The following is a 21,853-nucleotide window of genomic DNA, read 5'->3' as shown; positions in this document are numbered from 1 at the left end:
AAGAACAGGAGTACTTGTGGCACCTTAGAGACTAACAAATTTATTAGAGCATAAGCTTTCGTGGACTACAGCCCACTTCTTCGGATGCATAGAAGTGGGCTGTAGTCCACGAAAGCTTATGCTCTAATAAATTTGTTAGTCTCTAAGGTGCCACAAGTACTCCTGTTCTTTTCGTGGATACAGACTAACACGGCTGCTACTCTGAAACCTGTGTTTTACCTGTGAGTCTTCCTGTATATGTGTGTGCTGGTAAGTGGGTAATGAAGTCTTGCAGTGACATGTGGTCATGTCACCTGCACTGAAATCCATCTTTAACCTGGTGCTTTTTCAGTGGGGGGGTGGAAACCCAGAGGGACAAACGGTTCCCGCTTTATGCAAAAGATATATAAAGGGGTGGAAGAGAACAGAGAGGGGAGCCATCATGAAGAATCCCCTAGCTACCACCTAAGCTGGAACAAGAGCTGTACCAGGGGAAAGAATTGTGCCCAGGCCTGGAAGGTGTCCAGTTTGAGGAAAAAATTTACTGAAGCATCTCTAAGGGTGAGATTAGCTGTATTTAGTTCGATTAGACATAGATTTGCACATTTTATTTTATTTTGCTTGGTGGCTTACTTTGTTCTGTCTGTTACTACTTGGAATCACTTAAATCCTACTTTCTGTATTTAATAAAATCACTTTTTACTTAATACATACTCTGAGTTAATAAATAATACCTGGGGAAGCAAACAACTGTGCATAGCTCTCTATCAGTGTTATAGAGGGCGAACAATTTGCGTTTGCCCTGTATAAGCTTTATACAGGGTAAAACGGATTTATTTGGGAGTTGGGCATGTGAGTGCTAAAGACAAGCACACTTCTGTGAGCTGTTTTCAGGTAAATCTGTAGCTTTGGGGCAAGTAATTCAGACCCTGGGTCTTTGTTGGAGCAGACGGGAGCGTCTGGCTCAGCAAGACACGGTGCTGGGGTCCTGAGCTGGCAGGGAAAACAGGAGCAGGGGTAGTCTTGGTACATTAGGTGGCAGCTCCCAAGGGGGTTTCTGTGATTCAACCCGTCACAGTCCCCTCTGGTTTTTTTTCCCCCCAGACTAAACAAACACAATTTTTTTCAATTTTCCCTCATAGGTCATGTTTTCTAGACCTTGAATCATTTTTGTTGCTCTTCTCTGGACTCTCTCCCCAATTTGTCCACATTCTTCCTGAAATGTGGTGCCCAGAACTGGACACAATACTCCAGTTGAGGCCTGAGTAGAGCGGAAGAATTACTTCATGTCTTGCTTTCAACACCCCTGCTAATACATCCCAGAATGAGATTCGCTTTTTTGCAACAGCGTTACATTGTTGACTCGTATTTAGCTTGTCATCCACTATGACCCCCAGATCCCTTTCCGCAGTACTCCTTACTAGGCAGTCATTTCCCATTTTGTATGTGTGCAACTGACTGTTCCTTCCTTAATGGAGTACTTTACATTTGTCCTTATTGAATTTCATCCTATTTACTTCAGACCATTTCTCCAGTTTGTCCAGATCATTTTGAATTTTAATCCTATCCTCCAAAGCACTTGCGACCCCTCCCAGCTTGGGATTGTCTGCAAACTTTATAAGTGTACTCTGCATGCCATTATCTAAATCATTGATGAAGCTATTGAACAGAACAATATGATTGTAAACCACTGATAAATACTGTCTGCGAACGGTTTTCCAACCAGTTTTGTACCCACCTTATAGTAGCTCCATCTACGTTGTATTTCTCTCGTTTGTTTATGAGAAGGTCATGCGAGACAGTATCACAAGCTTTACAAGTTTGCATCTAATTTTTAGAAGTGTTCCAGCACTGAAGCTTGTGTCAATTCACTGGGTATACAATGCTGTTAAATGGTTTTTCTAATCATTTCTGTTCTCTAGAAAAGGCATTTGAGACTGAATACCAGAGGCTTCAAATGCATAAAGAATCCCTGCATGAGTTGAGAAAAGAATGCACTGCTAAGAGGTAAAGGGATCCATGATTCCATTCATCTTTTTAATCTGTAATTGGAAAGAGGGTCTTGTTGTTAAGGCATTTGGACTAGAATCACGAAATCGTCTCCCTCAGTTCTTGTGTGACTTTGCGCAAGTCACTGAATCTCTGCCTCAGTTTCCTCATCTGTAAAATATGTAACTATGCACCCTCCTCCTGTCTTGTTTAGCTTGTAAACACTCTGGGACAGGGATTGTGTGTATATAGTGCATAAGATGATGGGGCCTTTAGGTGCAGTTATAATATAAATAATTGCTTTATAACACACAAAACTGGTCTCTCAAAATTGAAAAGGGTGCAAGCAATAGAGGCCAGCATTGCTTTCTATAATTATCTTCCCAACTGCAAAGTTATCTGGGGCTTTCTTTTTTGCCAAGGTGGGGAGTGTGATTCTTGGGAATGATGGGGGTTGATAGTGCAAAGAGTTTGAGGTCACTAACGATTGTGGTTTTTCTCCCCCTAAAGAGAACTGTTCTTGAAGACCAATGCACAATTGACCATTCGATGCAGGCAGTTGTTATCAGAACTTTCCTATATTTACTCTATTGATTTGGTAAGTTTCTAACACCTTAAGAAACCTGTTGAACTAGAACGAACTTTTTGTATGCCAGATGTGCTCTCTAGCTGCCTTCTTAGTAAAATGCTTCTCTCTCCCACACTGTTCAGCTCCATGCTCATGTAAATTTCTCTCTCCTGTTTCTTTTCTGATATTTCTTACTTTAAATCTGACAGTGAGCTTGTCTGGCAGGGACTTCATCTACTCTTGTGTTCCTGCCCCTTTCTCTTTCAGTCACTGGCGTTCCGATTTGGTAATGTTTGCCACAGAACTTCTCCCTATTCTCCTCACACATCCCAGCCTGCCCCTACTCTACCTCTCTTCCCTTGTCTTGCTGCAGCAATTTCTTTGGGAATTAATTGTTGCCACCACTGTAGTCAGGCAAATAAGTCCACAGAAGGCCTGGTGCATGCTTGGACTGTCGCTGTGTCATCATTCACACTGAATTATTTGTCTAACTTAGATTGTAAATGACACAAGGAAAGGACCCTATTGTGCTGCACTGTAACAGGATACTGCCGCCACCCCATGGTAACTTAAACTTGGACCTCTTGTGGTGGCATATGAAATGGCAAGTAAAACTGATAGTGAGAACACAACAGAGTAGCTGATGATCATCTTACCAGACGTCACTACTTAGCTAAACTTCTAACATACTGGGCAAAAAAATGCTCATCAGAAGATTGAGATCGACAATTCTTTGCTCAACATATGTTTAAGATTTTGTAAGTTCAGTTGAATGAAAGTGAATGCATTCCTGTCTGAGAGTTAGTCTTCTGAAAATATTTTAAATTTAATGTAGAGTGAGAGACATTATTCTGGATTTTCTTAATTTTGAATTTTTTCATCTATGTTAACTGATGCTTTACAAAGTCTCTGTGTAGTCTGATTTTAACATGCCTCTAAGTTTTTTGCTTGGAATTTGCAACTTTTGTCTTATTTTTAAATGTACCATGTCGCATTCTCATTTTCTGCTGTTTTCAAATCCATAGAACGATCAAAAGGATTACTTCGTCTGTGGAGTCAAGCTGCCTAATTCTGAAGACTTTCAAGGTAGCTGGATGTTTCTTTCATTTAGTACCTAGAGTTGTGATGTTACTTTAACATCTCATAGGGCAGACTTACCATTTTAGGAACCATAGTCCACTTTTGGAGACTGAAAAAATTTAGACAAGCAGATAGTTCTGATCTAATCCTTGTTCACCTCTGAGTAGAACTAGCTGGGACTTTGATTAAACATTCATCACTGAAAAAGCTGATTTGTCACAACCAAACTGCTTTTGTGAGAAAAGGGTTGATTCGAGTGAATTTCTTGACTCAGAACAAATGTTGGGAAACCTTCAGAATTGTCAGAATATACCATTTCATCATTTTCTAAACAAATTTTTTGGTTTTTTTGGTTCAAAACAACTTTTTAATTTCAAATCAACTTTATTTTTAAAAAGTAAAAACAATAAAGGTTGACATCTAAATGTTTCAAAATCTCAAAATGAAACCTCAGTCTGATCAAAATATAATTTCAGTTGTTTTGCCTAAATTTGAGGTTTCATACTGGATAGACAACTTTCCCCTGAAATTCTATTCATGGTGAAGACTGAATGGTGACATCGTTTTGAAGATTATCTTTTTATCACAGTTGCCAGTTTTCATGCGGTAAATAAGCACCCCGACTTTCACAATAAACCAAAAATCAAGCTAATCCCACTTCAAAACAAGGCCAAAAAGAGCCAATCCCAAAGAACCCCAATACTCTGTGACAAGATTCCCCCGGCATGCAGTGTGGGACTGTGGTGGGCCCGCTGTGCACTCCTGACTCTCTCCCTGCCTTGCCCTGCTTGCTGGGAGCTGATCAAAAAAAAGAAGCAGCAAGCCAAAAACTAGCCAACAAGCAACTCACAAGCCAGTTAAGACAACCAGTTTCTGCGTGGGTTTTTTTTTTTCCCCCTCCCCCCGTGGGTTTGTCGTGTTTGCTTTTTATGCTTTTACACCCCAGTAATCTCCTATAAAACTAACTCCACCTCTAATTTCTGCTGGAGATACAAATAGTGCACGACAGTCCTTCTGGGACTTCCCGCAGACTCAAATGTCACCACAACCCCAATCTTGCAGAAGACTTTGGACATTGTTGGGTAAAGACCAATCCCTTGATGCTATGAGCTGCTTCTCTCCAAGCCTCCACGTTCTGAAAGAATATTTTAAACAGAACAATATCTAGTTATGGTATTTAATAGGTGCCAGGAAATGCTTCAGACCATGAGTGATTAAAATCCAACCCCCTGTGAGGCACAAAATGGAGCAAATCCTACTTTTAATCAGGCAAAAATAACTAACTTTGGGTTACTCACAACATGCAATAAACAAATAAACCTAGGAAGGAAATGTTATTTTTGGCTCATGGGAGGTGCTGAAATATTACTGTGATGGGGACATATACAAGAAATTGGATTCTGAGCTAAAATTACTTGACACCATACGTCCTGGTTAATCCTTATATACTCACTAACCTCTTTGTGCATATCCACACAGATATTTTAGCTCTAGATTTCAGTATGTTTACCTGTTTTTTAAAAAAAACAAACCCATACTAGCTACCTGTGTATCTATTCATTTAAACAATATTACACCAAATAGGCTGCATCAAATGCATACATCCCTATCTTGTTATGGCAATGCTATTTCAGTTGCCTTTATGTCAATATTTATAATATCGTAAGTGCATTTGCAGATGTTCTGTATGGCAGGTGTGTTTTGTCTTTGTATGCCTACCTCTATCTATACAAGTATTTGAAAATTAGAATGACTAAATTATTAATTACATTTAGGAACTCTTGCCTCTCCTTTTGATCAGTCTGGTAGGGGTGTTGCCTCAGGAAAATAAAAACATGAATTCAAGTACAGTAACTCCTCACTTAACGTTGTAGTTATGTTCCTGAAAAATGCGACTTTAAGTGAAACGATGTTAAGTGAATCCAATTCCCCTCATTTACATTAATTCTTATGGGGAGTTAGGTTCCAGGGAATTTTTTTCACCAGACAAGAGACTATATTATACACACATACACAGTATAAGTTTTAAACAAACAATTTAATACTGGTACCCCGTGATGGTGATTGTGAAGCTTGGTTGAGGTGGAGGAGTCAGAGGGTGGGATATTTTCCAGGGAATGCCTTACTGCTAAATGATGAACTAGCAACTGGCTGAGCCCTCAAGGGTTAATTCTCAGTCTACAAGGCAGCAGGAATGGAGGGAGGGGAGAGAGCATCGCAGACAGAGACACACACACAGTGAGTGAGTGTGTGAGAGAGAGAGGCACATTTCACCTTTAAGTACATGGCCTTGTTAATTAGATCAGCTTGCTGAGACCGCAGCTGCTGCTGCTAGCAAGCCCCCTCTGTCCTGAGCCCTGTCATGTGTGTCCCCTCTGCTCTATGGAAGATGGGGTAAGCAGGGTGCAGGAGCAGGGGGGAGGGGGACACCCTGACATTAGCCCCCCCCTTCCTCCTCTCCGCACAGCAAGCAGGAGTCTTGGGGAGCAACTCCAAGGCAGAGGGCAGGAGCAGCATATGGCAGTGGGGGGAGGGACAGTTGCAATTGCTAGCCTGCTGGGCAGCTGCTGCACAGGGAACTTAGGGAGGCTGCCGGTCCACCCTGGTTCCAAGCCCCCACCAGCTAGCTCCAACGGGCTGCTCTTCCTGCAAGCAGTGGACAAAACAGGCGGCTGCCAGATGACGTTAGAAGGGAGCATTGCATCACTTTAAACAAGCATGTTCCTTAATTGATCAGCAACATAACAATGAAACAACGTTAACCGGGATGACTTTAAGTGAGGAGTTACTGTAATAAACATAGTGGGTCAGACCAGTGGTCCACCTAGCCCAGTATTCTGTCTTCCGACAGCAGCCAGTGCCAGATGCTTCAGAGGGAATGAGCAGAATAGGGCAATTCATCGAGTGATCATCCCCTCTTGTCAGGTCCCAGCATCTGGCAGTCCAAGGTTTAGGGACACCCAAGGCATGTTTTTGCATCCCTGTCCGTTCTGGCTAATAGCCATTGACGGACGTATCCTCCACGAACTCATCTAATTCTTTTTATAACCTAGTTATATTTTTGGCCTTCACAACATCCTCTGGCAACGAGTTACACAGGTTGACTGTATGTTGTGTGGAAAAACTACTTCTACCTCAAGTAGTCTCTATGGGTGCATGCATGTTAGTCAATCTTGTGCCCCATGCGGTCATGTTATAACACTGCATGGGCAAACCACCCTCAGTTCCTTCTCTACCGCAAAGTTCTGTAGCAGAGAATGAGGCTGCCTAACGTGTGCACAGGCTGAACGGACACTGCTATGAGAAATGTCCGATCAAAGGCGCAAGGGGCGGTAGCAAACCTAGAGTGGAGCACCCTAGGGGGACACATCTCGAACCACAGTTACTGCAGAGTGAGTAACTATTTCTTCCTTTTTGTTTGTGTATCTGCTGCAATGATCAACGCCCCACCACAACACACCTTTCAGGAACCATGGACGCTACACATGCCTATCACAACATGTGGTATATCTCATCCAGTGCACTAAATGCCGCAATAACAACTATGTGGGTGAAACCAGACAATCACTCTGCTCTCAAGTGAGCCGTCGCAAGAAAATGATTTTAAAACAAAAACTCCCTCTCACTTGTGGGTGAACACTTCCACAAAGTGATCACTCTACATCTGACTCATCAGTCCTCATCCTCATCCACTGAGCTGCGGCCTCAGCTCTACCATGTACTGGTTTGCAGTGATGCTGTATCCAAGGCAGGCCCTTTCAAAAATTTTTAAGAAGGCCTCAGTATCATCGCCTGCCTTGTAGATGGGGAATTTTCTGGGATGGGAAGTGGTACCTGGAGGGGGGTTGTTAGCATTGGCTGGTGCATCCTGCTTAGCCTTTGCTACTTCCAGTTTATGCTTCCTTTTTTTTCTCTCTCCTCCATTTTTTTTTTTTAGCTCCATTTTTTTTTTTTAGCTCCATCTCTTTTTTTTGGGCCTCTTTTTTGGTTTTTTTTTTTTTCTGCTCTGTCTCGAGTTTTGTTAATTGAAGCAGTTTCTGATGTTTTTTTTTATTTTTTTTTGCTTTTAGTTTGGCCAGTTCTATTTTGTTAGCTACTTCTTTGGTAGTTATTTTTTTGTTTTTTTGTGCTGGGTAACCCCCTTTGCAGTTGACAAACTGGGAAGCTCTCAGCTCTGGCTGCTGCAGAGTTAACAGTAACTTTTTAACTAGCTACTCCCGAGGATGTAAAAAGAAAAAAAAACAATTCAGCTTGTAAATACCTTTTACCAGTCATTTGCTAATTGAACCCTTCTCTTAACAAAGGACCTGTAAAAAAAACTTAACACCTCTGCCTTCAGGCAAGGAGAGATAAGATATGCATCTATCTACTTTCAGCTCAGCTTTCCAAGCAGCTAGAAGGAAAAAAAAATCTCACTGGCTTTTGGGTTTAAAATGATCCCACCGCTATTCACCATGTCAGGACTGAGATCCCCACTTTGAACTTTAGGTTACAAATGTAGGGGCCTGCGTTAAAAACTTCTAAGCTTAACTACCAGCTTAGCTTTGGTTCGGCTGCCACCATCAATGGATTCCCTCCCTGGGAAGCCTTGAAAAACCCTCACCAAATCCCTGGTGAAAACAAATCCAAAACCCCTTGGATCTTAAAACAAGGAGAAATTAACCATTCCCCTCCTTTCTCCCACCAACTCCTGGTGAATCAAGATCCAAAACCCCTTTGGATCTAAAACAAGGAAAAATCAATCAGGTTCTTAAAAAGAAGGTTTTTAATTAAAGAAAAAGGTAAAAATCATCTCTGTAAAATCAGTATGGAAATTAACCTTACAGGGTAATTAAACTTAAAGAGCTCAGAGGACTCCCCTCTAGTCTCAGGTTCAAAGTACAGCAAACAAAGATAAACACTCTAGTAAAAGGTACATTTACAAGTTGAGAAAAACAAAGGAAAACTAACACGCCTTGCCTGGCTATTTACTTACAAGTTTGAAATAGGAGAGGCTTGTTTAAAAAGATGTAGAGAACCTGGATTGATGTCTGGTCCCTCTCAGTCCCGGAGAACGAACACACTCCCAAACAAAGAACACAAACAAAAGCCTTCCCCCCCCCCCAAGATTTGAAAGTATCTTGTCCCCTTATTGGTCCTTTAGGTCAGATGCCAGCCAGGTTACCTGAGCTTCTTAACCCTTTACAGGGAAAAGGATTTTGGAGTCTCTGGCCAGGAGGGATTTATAGTACTGTACACAGGACAGCTATTACCCTTCCCTTTATAGTTATAACAATGTTAAATTCCATTATGGTTGCTATTAGAGTGGCTCAGCTATTTCACCTCTTGGACCATATCCTGTGTGCCACTTAAGACTAAATCTAGAATTGCCTCTCCCCTTGTGGGTTCCAGGACTAGCTGCTCCAGGAAGCAGTCATTAATAGTCTAGAAATTTCATTTCTGCATCCCCTCCTGAGATGACATGTACCGAGTCAATATGGAGGTAGTGGAAATCCCCCATTATTACTGGGTTTTCTATTTTTTTGTAGCCTCTCTAATCTCCCTCAGCATTTCACAATCACCATCTTGGTCAAGTGGTTGGTAATATATTCCTACTGCTGTACTCTTGTTGTTCAAACATGGAATTTCTATATTAGAGATTCTATGGTACTGTTCAATTCATTTAAGACTTTCACTATATTTGACTGTGTGTTTTCTTTCAGATATAGTGCCACTTCTCCACCAGCATGAGCTACTCTGTCATTCCTATATATTCTGTGTCCCATTGATTATCATTGTTCCATCAAGTTTTTGTGAGGTCTAGTATATCCATATCCTCATTTAATACCAGACACTCAAGTTCACCCATCTTTGTATTTAGACTTCTAACACCTGTGTATAAGTATTTATTTATTTATAAAATTTGTTGATATTTAGTTGTCTGCTTACATGTGATGCAATTGAATGGAACTTTTTCATTTGACATTTCTCTTCTGCTCCTACCTGTACTCTATCAACTCCTCTCCTCTCAGCCTCTCAACCAGGATATTGAGAATCCCTGTTAATGGATCCTCCTAAGGAATGTCTTGAACAGTGTGTTCCTCCATACTTCTCGGCTTTCCCTGAGCCCTTAGTTTAAAAACCCCTCTGACTTTTTTAATTCTACATGCCAGCAATGTGGTTCCATTTTGGGTTAAGTGGAACCCATCCTTCCTGTATAGGCTCCTCCTTTCCTAAAAGGTTCTCCAGTTCCTAAGAAACTTAAACCCCTCCTCCCTACATCTTCATCTCATCCACCCATTGAGACTGTGTGCAATTCTGCCCATCTAACTGGCCCTGCTCATGGGATTGGAAACTCTTCAGAGAATGCTGCCAGGGAGGCCCTGGACTTTAATCTCTTACCTAGCAGCTTAAATTTAGCCTCCAGGAACATTCTCCTACCTTTCCCTGTGTCATTGCAACCTCCGTGTACCACAACCACTGGGTCCTCCCTAGCACTGCAACCTCCCCACCCAGCAGGCAATTCATCTTGTGATTCTCCTGGTCATCACAAACCCAACTATCTATATTTCTAATAATCAAATCCCTCATTACTATTATCTGTCTCTTCCTAATAGCTGGGGTCCCCTCCCCTGGAGTGGTATTCTCAGTGCAAGAGAATATCATGATGTCATATGGAAGGCAGGTCCCAACTATGGGGTTGTTTCCCTCCCCTCCTGTTTGATGATCTCCTTCCCTGAGACTTTCATCCTCCTCAACAGCACAGAGGCTGTCAGACGGGGGGTGGAACTACTCTACTGCATCCCAGAAAGTCTCCTCCTATGTAGCTCTGTCTCCCTTAGCTCCTCCAGTTCAACAACTGTGGTCTCAGGAGCCTGTATGTAGTCTCTGAGGGTCATGAGCTGCTTGCCCTAAATCATACATAGGCCACATGTAATCATACATACTACATTCAGTGCAATAAACTGGACAGCCCCCTCTCTACTGCTAGCCTTCTGCCTGCATTATTTTTATTCTTTTGTTTGCAGGGCGGGTTGTTCGCCTACGTTTAAAGAATGTTAGGTGTATCTGGCTCTCATGCTCTGTCTCAAAACTCCTGTGTTTACTGCTCTTGGTTGCTAGCTCCTTTGGTCACTTGGGGTGTGGGGGGGGGGGTCTTTTTTTTTTTTTTTTTTTTAAATATAACCCCCTATTCTTCCGGAGTAGCCCTGCCTTCTTGTTAAGGAACTAGGAATCAAAGGATGGCAGGCCAGAGCTTCTGTAAGAAGCTCTAACCCTTGCCCAGCAGGTCCTCTGGGCTCAGCACACAGCCCCCTCCCCCAAACAGACCACGCTATAAACTCCAGTCAAGCAGGCACACCAACAAACTGACGGCAAATTCAGCAAAGAGTCATGTAGTCGCTCCTCCTTCACCTGGAGAATGCTCTTGCAAAACTCCAGTTTGCTGCTTCTGTTTGCTAAAACAACTAGCTTTTTAAAATCTAGAGCCTATAATGCAGTAGTTAATATTTTAGGGCACAAGTGATTTAGTTTAAATCCTGGCATATTTGATGAGGTGACTCATTAATATGTTTGAGTTAAAATGTCAGAAAAACGCAAGTGAAATGAGATAGTGAAGAAATACTAATCTCACTGGTAGCTCTCTAATTGTACTAAATATGGGCCATAGTCCTTGTTCTACAATCCTGTCTTGCTTATAAAAATTTAAAAGTGCCTTTGTGTCAATTTAGATTGTCATAACTAAGGCTAAGATTATGTCACAGAGGTTGCGGAAGTCACTTCCAGTGACCTCCGTGACATTGGGGGGGCCCCCGCAGTTGACTAGCTGCTGCCAGCAGCAGGGGAACCTCCCGCAGCAGCCCAGCCTCCGTGGGTGGCATGGGTCCCCCTACAGCTCCCAGCTGCTGCCACTGGTGACAGAGGGACCCCAGAGCTGCTCAGCGCTGGCATGGGTGCCCTCCATAGCATCCCTGCAGCTCTCAGCCCCGCAGGGTGGTGGGGGGACCACCCCAGCTTCAGCCCCACAGGGCAGCAGCTAGACTCCTCCCAGACACTGGACAATGGGGGTTCCTGCAGTTCCCAGATGCTGCGGGGTGGGGGGGCAGGGTGCCTGACCCTCCTCCCTCCCTATTTTGTAAGGGATGTTTTTAGTAAAAGTCAGGGACAGGTCACCAGGAAGCGGTAACAAAATCGTAGCCTTAGTCATAACTTATTGGTGCTATCCAGAGAGACTGAGTCCTTTCAAGTTTGTCACAAGGAATTAGTCTGCCTGCCCTGTGGCTTACTACAGACTGAGTGGAAAAAATGAAATATTGATATTTTTTAACTTGGAAAATGTTGTTTATCTGATTCCTTGCATGTTAGCATAGAATGTTAGTGGACAATTAGGTTAAAAATAAAATCAGAAGTCCGTGACCTTAGAGCTCTACTGTAATGAGACCTATGTTTGCTGCAGAGTTGAATCCCTTTGTACAGAATAATTTCTTGGAATGGGTGTTATTTTTAAACCTGTGTGTCATGAATTGCCTTATTGAGAGCCAAGGTATGATTTCATAGATGTCACAGAGGACTTAAATTCGTGTCTTTCCTTCAGGTCCTCATATATTTCAGTTAGTTTCACTAGAATTTCTGTTGTCATTGGAAGGGATTTGGGCTGGCTATAACTTCTTTCCAGCTATTCATAGGTTCACATGTATTTTTTTTAATAAGCTAGAAAATAGGATGAAGGTACAGCATGAAAAGTTAAAAATTACTTTAAAAGGTTAAAAGAACAGGAGTACTTGTGGCACCTTTAGAGACTAACATTTATTAGAGCATAAGCTTTCATGGACTACAGCCCACTTCTTCGGATGCATATTAAAAGGTTAATAACTTTTTGTAGAAAAGGGGTTAGAGGGTGGAGTGGAAAAGCCATAAATAAATCTTCACTGGAGGTAAATTAACTTTTAAATACACAATTTCATATCCCCAGTCATTTGCTGAATAAATGTGAAACTTTAACCTTCTAAAACAATGGTTAAAAATCAGTTCCTCCCGTTACTGGCCAAGACTAGAGTTCAGGCCCTGGGATTCAATTTCCCTGCCCAGCAGTTGGTGATCTCACTAATGCCTAAAGCAATGTAAGAATGAAGCTTCTTTCTCTGCTGTAGGTGTTAGTGAGGTCATCCGCTTCAGCCAGAGAATTGCAGACCTCTGAAGACTTGAACTCTGGTCTAGGGAGCCTTTATAAAAAACAAACAAACAAAAAAAAACCCTCCACACCTTTCATTTACCATTTGAAGCTGAAAACTATTTCCTTTCCAGTTTGAAAGTATTGGAGTACGTCTTAAACTGCAGGCTCAAACTATCCCCTATCTGGTGTCACCTTTCAACACGAGATACAAGTAATGGACTAGGGATAACAAACGGATTTAAAACCAGGAGAGGATTTTACCATTAGCATCAGAATATAGTGCCTCAACCACTATTTTAAAAAATGTTTAAACACTACATTGGAAATGTAGTATCTATTATTGAATGCTTAAATGTGCTATCATCGCATCATAAACATGTCAGAACCATGCATTGTAATGTGTGATAGAGTAAGCTTAATACCACTAAGATTTCTGTAAGATGCTTGCAGTCTTATTTTATCTTTTTCATTAAGTGTGCAGCTGTTAAATCATTTAATAAATATTACTTTCATCATGTTTAAGTCTTTACTGTTTGTGTAATATGGACACCCTTCTCACGCTAAATTTTCATTAATATGCTTTAAAATATTTACCATATCAGTAGAGTTCAGTTGGGTAAATAAGTTGCTTTTTCATTAACAGCAAAAGATGATGGAAGCATTGCTGTTGCCCTGGGCTACACTGCACACTTGGTCTCAATGATTTCCTTCTTTCTACAAGTGCCACTCAGGTATCCCATAATTCACAAAGGTTCTAGATCTGCAATCAAAGATAATATCAACGACAAACTGACAGAGAAAGAGCGAGAGTAAGTATGTCATCTTCATATGTACTTTCTGAGAAAGATGCGGCATCTTGACTGGGCAAGAAGGTTGATGGAGTGCAGTAGTTGATATTGAAGTAGGTTGTTTTTAGAGCCCAAGTCAAGGATGCAATTTCCATTGTGGTGTCTGAATCCATGTAAATAGGATTAGGTTGAAATTTGTAGCAGACTAGTTAAACTAGATTTGAAGTTACATAAACTAGACTATTCTAGTTGTATTAGTTTAGGGGTGCAAAGAGGCACTTCCTTTACTTTTTTTTATTATTATTATTAAATTTCAGTTTTGTGTGGTGAAACTTCATTGTTACATATGTAGACCAGACAGATCACAGTGAATTTTAAGTTTTAGAATATTTTTGCATTTTAGTCTGATCCATATTCAGTGCTTTGTAACCAGCAATGGATTCAATACAACAAATGTCTGTTGTTTTATTATTATTAATGTCTGTTTAGTCACTATTCTGTGCCATCAGAATCTTAATTCCTGCAATTCTTTCACACAGTGTTAGTCAAGGTTGCTGAAGTAATATAACTTAGTGAAATAGGTAACTACAGTATTATCATTAGAAAACCTAAGCACTAATGACAGAAAATGGCCAGTTAAAGAATTCACTTACGTGAATTCTCTGACCCGGGATACTTTCAGGTAATGACACTGACGTGAAAATTCACCTTGCACAAACAGCAACATTACCCTTGACTCACAAGGTGTATATACGAAACTTCTAAACGTACACATCACAAATACAAGTCTACCTTGAACTACGTAGAATATATAATATATTGCATTAGTATATATTGTGGGTCAACATTATGGCTATAGACATGTAAGGTGAATTTTCACATAATTACTTTATATTTGAGCATATAAACTTTAAGGGTAATAAAATGGTCTGCTCTTTTTTCTGTGTACTGTTGAGCTGCAAAGTAAAACTTACAGAACTACTGACACTAGTGCTCTTCATTCTGTAGTCAGCCCATACAGATAACAATGGAGTTGTAGCACCTAGGCAAGACTGAAGAAAAGGGTAAGGGGAATGCTTCTGTGCTCTCACTTAGGAAACATTGTCTAGACAAACTGTCTGCATTGACACGAGGGAGGGGAGAAGGGGATGAGGAATGTATCCAAATTGACACTAAACTCATTGGAGTTGTAATTTTTTTAACAAGCCATAGTTTAGTGTGTGGATTACACATTAAACAAAATTCGTATGTAAATATTAGTAGTATGGGAGAGCTCCAGACTCCAACCAAGATGCATAGATTCTAGGACTGGAAGGGATCTCAAGAGGTTAGCGAGTCCAGTCCCCTGCCCTCATGGCAGGACCAAATACTGTCTAGACCATCCCAGATAGACATTTTTCTAACCTACTCTTAAATATCTCCAGAGATGGAGATCCACAACCTCCCTAGGCAGTTTATTACAGTGTTTAACCACCCTGACAGTTAAGAACTTTTTCCTAATGTCCAACCTAAACCTCCCTTGCTGCAGTTGAAGCCCATTGCTTCTTGTTCTATCCTTAGAAGATAAGGTGAACAAGTTTTTCTCCCTCCTCCTTATGACACCCTTTTAGATACCTGAAAACTGCTATCATGTCCCCTCTCAGTCTTCTCTTTTCCAAACTAAACTAAACAAACCCAATTCTTTCAGCCTTCCTTCATAGGTCATGTTCTCAAGACCTTTAATCATTCTTGTTGCTCTTCTCTGGACCCTCTCCAATTTCTCCACATCTTTCTTGAAATGCGGTGCCCAGAACTGGACACAATACTCCAGTTGAGGCCTAACCAGCACAGAGTAGAGCGGAAGAATGACTTCTCTTGTCTTGCTCACAACACACCTGTTAATGAATCCCAGAATCATATTTGCTTTTTTTACAGCAGCATCACACTGACTCATATTTAGCTTGTGGTCCACTATAATCCCTAGATCCCTTTCTGCCGTACTCCTTCTAGACAGTCTCTTCCCATTCTGTATGTGTGAAACTGATTGTTCCTTCCTACATGGAGCACTTTGCATTTGTCTTTGTTAAGCTTCATCCTGTTTACCTCAGACCATTTCTCCAATTTGTCCAGATCATTTTGAATTATGACCCTGTCCTCCAAAGCAGTTGCAATCCCTCCCAGTTTGGTATCATCTGCAAACTTAATAAGCTTACTTTCTCTGCCAATATCTAAGTCGTTGATGAAAATATTGAACAGAGCCGGTCCCAAAACAGACCCCTGCAGAACCCCACTTGTTATACCTTTCCAGCAGGATTGGGGACCATTAATAACTACTCTCTGAGTACAGTTATCCAGCCAGTTATGCACCCACCTTATAGTAGCCCCATCTAAGTTGTATTTGCCTAGTTTATCGATAAGAATATCGTGCGAGACCGTATCAAATGCCTTACTAAAGTCTAGGTATACCACATCCACCGCTTCTCCCTTATCCACAAGACTCGTTATCCTATCAAAGAAATAAGAAATTAATGGAGATATCCCATCTCCTAGAACTGGAAGGGACCTTGAAAGGTCATCGAGTCCAGCCCCCTGCCTTCACTAGCAGGACCAAGTACTGATTTTTGCCCCAGATCCCCAAGTGGCCCCCTCAAGGATTGAACTCACAACCCTGGGTTTAGCAGGCCAATGCTCAAACCACTGAGCTATCCCTCCCCCTCAAAGAAAGCTATCAGATTGATTTAACATGATTTATTCTTTACAAATCCATGCTGGCCCCCTCACCTTACCACCTTCCAAGTGTTTGCAGATGATTTCCTTAATTACATGCTCCATTATCTTCCCTGGCACAGAAGTTAAACTAACTGGTCTGTAGTTTCCTGGGTTGTTTTTATTTCCCTTTTTATAGATGGGCACTATATTTGCCCTTTTCCAGTCTTCTGGAATCTCTCCTGTCTCCCATGATTTTCCAAAGATAATAGCTAGAGGCTCAGATACCTCTTCTATTAACTCCTTGAGTATTCTAGGATGCATTTCATCAGGCCCTGGTGACTTGCAGGCATCTAACTTTTCTAAGTGATTTTTTACTTGTTCTTTTTTTATATTATCTGCTAAACCTACCCCTTTCCCATTAGTACTCACTCTGTTAGTCATTCCTTCAGACTTCTCGGTGAAGACCGAAACAAAGAAGTCATTAAGCATCTCTGCCATTTCCAAGTTTCCTGTTACTGTATCTCCGTCCTCACTGAGCAATGGGGCTACCCTGTCCTTGGTCTTCCTCTTGCTTCTAATGTATTGATAGTCTTTTTTTCCCTTTATTCCCGTAGCTAGTTTGAGCTCATTTTGTGCCTTTGCCTTTCTAATCTTGCCCCTGCATTCCTGTGTTGTTTGCCTATATTCATCCTTTGTAATCTGTCCTAGTTTCCATTTTTTATATGACTCCTTTTTATTTTTTAGATCATGCAAGATCTCGTGGTTAAGCCAAGGAGGTCTTTTGCCACATTTCCTATCTTTCCTACTCGGGGGAATAGCTTGCTTTTGGGCTCTTAATAGTGTCCCTTTAAAAAACTGCCAACTCTCCTCAGTTGTTTTTCCCCTCAGTTTTGATTCCCATGGGACCTTACCTATTGACTCTCTGCGCTTACCAAAATCCGCCTTCCTGAAATCCATTCTCTATTTTGTTGTACTCCCTTCTACCCTTCCTTAGAATTGTGAACTCTATGATTTCATGATCACTTTCACCCAGGCTGCCTTCTACTTTCACATTCTCAACGAGTTCCTCCCTATTTGTTAAAATCAAGTCTAGAACAGCTTTCCCCCCAGTAGTTTTTTCAACCTTCTGAACTAAAAAGTTGTCTGCAATGCAGTCCAAGAACTTATTGGATAGCCCCGCTGTGTTATTTTCCGTATATTTAAGATAGATGGTCCCTACTGTGCTAAGGCACTGTGTATCTTAGTAAAGACAGACCCTGCTTCAAAGATCTTGCTATTTAAACAAAGGGTGGGAGAATAATTAATTATCCCCATTTTACAGTTAAAGGGAGTGATACAGGTGTAGTAACTTGCCCAAGGTCATCCAGGAAGTCTAACCAAGCCTGATGTGAATTCAGATCTCCTGAGTCCTACTCTAATTTTTTAACCACACAACCATCCTTTATCCAGATTTTAATTAAGGTTGAGAAGCAAATACTGGAGCTGGCTTTCAACAGATTTCTCATGCAAGTGGGGAGAACTGTGTTTAAAGTCTAAACCAATTTCCTTCCATCCTTCAAATATCTGCCAATAGGACTTAAAGTTCTTCAGGTCACGGTGTTTTGAGTTTGAGCCAGTTATACTCAATCAGATTATTTATCTAAATGATATTTTTTTTTTCCCCTAGCCCTCATGAATTCAACACTTTTATGTTCCACAATACATTTCCAAAGAGGGAGAGATTTAGCTTGCAGTATTCCAAAAACACCCTCTGGTATTAACCCTTCTCCCAACATATTCAGTAAACTCTATTCCTCCTCGGTTGGCTCTGTCTGAGGTCCTAAGAGTCAGCCTCCAGTATTAGAGGGGCAGATTAAGAATAGATGAGACCTCTCTGTCCTGCCATCTTTCTGGGCACTGCAGTCTTGGTAGCTGGTGGCACTATAGTTAGTTTTAGTATCTTAACTTGCAGTTGCTTTCCCTCTGCTCTAGCTGCTTCCTTTTCATACACGTCTAGTTGAAATACATGGTGATTAAATGTGCAACAGAATCCAACACTTAGTGTGTTTTAGTAGGCTTTTATTAAAAGACAGTTGTTCAACTTCAGTGCAAGGTACTATTGAGTAATTCTGGCATGGCTTTCTTCATACTTGGCAGATGTAATACATAGCACCTCTTGTTGGCATCACATTTAGGGTGACTTATTAAATATTTGGCTTGAAGTGGTTCTAATTTAGATTCATATTTTATTTGGGGCTGAAACTTTGCCTGTAGTATCAAAATGAAGGGCTTTTAAAAGGTTCTGTTTCAAGGATAGGGGAGATGGTTTTTGTTACACTAATTTTAAAAAAAAGGGTTTGGGTGGTTTTGGATTTAGTCTATTTAAAAACTTATTATAACAGCAAACTAATGGATGCAAGTAATACTTATTACAAGTTCCTAAAATAAACTTTGTAAATAGTACCTAAACACTTACATGACAAACCTGTTTCTCTTGGGTAAATATTCGTTCTAAAATGTGTACGCACTTGTCATCTTGGCAATTGCAAATAAAAGTACTTTATTTCTTAAAGTGGATGATCCAGACCACTTACGGTCTTAGGAAAGTATGAGACTACTTTACCACTATATTGAAAGAAAGATCAGCTGTAAAATAAGCAGGAGGCTACAGGGTTGACCTAACACTTGCATATCTCCCCAACTACTAGAGATAAAATATGAAAATATCAGCCACTGGTCTTCAACAAAGAGCCAACTTTGAAATCATAAACAGAAGTGTTAAAGTTATGGTGTTTCCATGATATATTCTAACTTCTCCCTCCTTCATATATTAAATCTAGCCTTGTAATATTGTGTCAACAGATAAGTTTGCTCATAGAAATTTCTCAGTTTCAGTTTATAGAACTCTTACCTCAATGGTTTTAGAAAAGAATGCAGTTTTTATTAAATATCTCCTTAAAACATATTTCTTCAATAGTGTCTTTCAACAATCCCCTTGAAAGTAAAGAAAGTATCTTAAAAATAAAGAGCCCCACGCTGCTTGAAGTTTGGGCTTAAATTATGTATCCTTCGTTTATTTGGATTGGACTGTCTGTCTAAGATTTTAAGCTTCTAGGGACAGTATGGTGTTTTCTTCTCTCCAGTGTCCGCCATGCTGATGGTGCTGAATAAATAACCAATTTAAACTTCTTGGCATTACTATGAGAAATAGAAGCACAACACTTTCTCTCCTCTACTTGTAGGTGTGCTTTTAATCCATAGCTTTAATATTTGTCACACATTCTTATACTTGCATGTAACACTTTTATTAGTCTGCTTCTGGATTTTATAGAGACGGGTAGCACCTGACTTGCTGAAAAGTACAGGAGGTTTTTTGTGCTTTTTCTTTGTAATAGCTCCTGCATTTAGATTTCATTTCTGTAATTGTCATGATTGCAATAGTATCTAGGTGCCTCATTTTTTTTTTTTTTAAATAAAACAAGTCTACCGTGTATGAGTGGTAGTTCATCTGACCACAATTTTAGCCTAATAGCTATCTTTGCTAGCTAGGAGCCCATAGATTTCAAGGAAGATACCTCAGTTCAGTTCTCCCCCTCTTCATATGGTATAGTGTCTCATTCACAAGATGAACAGTGTTCTGGAGAGAACCAGGTTGCATAGTTAATGAGGCTATTTGTAGGACCCCAGTCTCATTTGTTGCAGAAGCTGGATGCTGTGTGGTGAATGAGACAAGGAATGGTAGGAAAGAATGGTCTCTTAGATAAGGCAGCTGAATGCTACCCTGAAGAACTGGATTCTGTCCCTGCCTCAGCCAAAGAGTTTGGGTGACACTGGAGAAGTTCCATTAGCCGAAATGTCATACACTGAAAATGAGGAGCACAGTGAATCTAAGTTGACATCCCTGGGGTCTGATTTACAGAAGTGTTGATAACATGCAACTGAGGTAATCTGGAACGCTGCTCTATATTTATGTGGTGAGGGCACTGTTGGGTTGATTGCATAGTTTCCAAATCCAAAGCCATGTGCCTAAAGAACACCATTCACCTCTGACTAGACCTAAACCCCTTGGTTTGCTTCCACCATCTTGAGGGAGGCAGGAAGTAACCCCAGAAACAAAAGTGCTCAGCAATAAACACATCTGAGCACAGACAAACCCTCAATCAGTATTGGGGGGGCCCTATAGGAAATCACACATACACCTCTATTCAGGTGTTGGAGACTGGGTACTATTAATGAACAGGTTAAAGCTGTCTAAGCTGATTGAGTCCAAAAGTTCCCCGTCTTAGTCCTGAACATGGTACCTTGCACCCCTCGTGGCAGTTGCTGGTGCTTGGGAACAGTGCGAGCATGGGCTGCTGAGTTCAGACCTCTGCTGCAATGCCAGGCATCCATCCCTGTGGTTACTGTGCTGATCAGGACTCTTCTGGGTCTAGGCTGCTGTCTTATCCTAGTCGTAGTCATGCCCCAGCCTGCTTACTGGGCTGATCCCTTTAGCTGCAAGTTCAGACTGTTTGGGACTGCTCCTTCCACTAGCAACAAACAGCAACATGTACTGAAGCCTCAGCCTGTTCTTTCTAGCCCTCTGCCAAATGATTGGCCCACGGGCAATCAGATGGCCTGCAGCCAATCCCGCCTTTAGTATGGAGTGACATTCTTCCCCTCCACTGGGGAGGCTTTCTGGCAGCAGGAAGTCGGGTAGGATTTCTTCCCAGTCGTCCAGTGCAAGCTTCCCTTTCTGCCTACTTTGTCAATCAAGGCTCCTTGGAATAGAGTATGTCCTTCTGCACTAGCCACTCTTCATATATGTAGTGCTATAAAAGGTGCCCAAAATTATTTGACACTGGTCAATTTTTACTTTCATTTCAGTGCCTCGGTTCCCAGTGTTTATAATGGGAGAAAATGCCAATGCCTCACCTTGCTTGGGTGTTGTGAAGATTAATGACTGTTTTGTTTGTAAGGAATGGAAATAGTAAGATGAGAGCACTATAGGAAACCCATGAGGAAATTCTGTATAGTATATAGTAAATAATGCCTGGGACCACACATCAAATGAGGATAAAAAGAAATAGCTACCCCTTCAGCAAGCGTCCTCCACCCTGTGCACTGAATGAGGTCGAGGATCCTTTAGAAAAGATAATCTTTAATTATGAGATCACACTCTATCATAAAAATGTATATGTGCAAGGCGGCTCTATAAAGGTTTTATAGACAACTAATTCTGGCATTTCCCAACTTTTGAGCGCTTGACTTTCAACCTTAACATTATTTTAACAGTTTATCTATAATTTCCCGAGCTTAAAAAAGATTGGAAAAACAAATTTTATATTGTGGAACTATATTGACCCCTTCTCTTCCCCCCACCTCCATATGGGTTGAGATAATTAGATACACAACATCAGTCCTATCTCTTGAATTAGTGGAGTAACTAGTAGCAATAGTAGGTTATCTTCTGGGGTAGTGACATGAAGTGAGTTTAATTATTTGCTGACATCAGATGAATGTAGACACTTGCTTCTCCTGCTGAACCTGGGCACCAGCAAGAGGAGCATTGAGAGCACAGGGAAGACAGTCTCCCTGCTCTCAGTTCCTGTGCCTCGCATATCATCAGCCCTGGGCTGTCAGGACAGATAA

At 41.1% G+C, this 21,853-nt stretch overlaps 1 protein-coding gene across 2 annotated transcripts in view; it reads left to right on the top strand.

Moving 5' to 3' along the window:
- The window catches only part of UVRAG (UV radiation resistance associated), a 128,752-nt gene that overhangs the window by 66,841 nt on the left and 40,058 nt on the right, over positions 1-21,853 (top strand). For both annotated transcript variants that reach the window (XM_034759150.1, XM_034759151.1), the window contains exons 9-12: positions 1,902-1,986; positions 2,479-2,566; positions 3,562-3,622; positions 13,411-13,576. In XM_034759150.1, the coding sequence (XP_034615041.1) occupies positions 1,902-1,986; positions 2,479-2,566; positions 3,562-3,622; positions 13,411-13,576 (400 nt within the window). The remainder of the gene's footprint in view (positions 1-1,901; positions 1,987-2,478; positions 2,567-3,561; positions 3,623-13,410; positions 13,577-21,853) is intronic.

Source organism: Trachemys scripta, chromosome 1 (genome assembly GCF_013100865.1).
Source record: "Trachemys scripta elegans isolate TJP31775 chromosome 1, CAS_Tse_1.0, whole genome shotgun sequence".
Lineage (NCBI taxonomy): Eukaryota > Metazoa > Chordata > Testudines > Emydidae > Trachemys > Trachemys scripta.
Note: the sequence above shows the minus strand (reverse complement) of the source record. Positions and strands in the feature narration are given on the sequence as shown.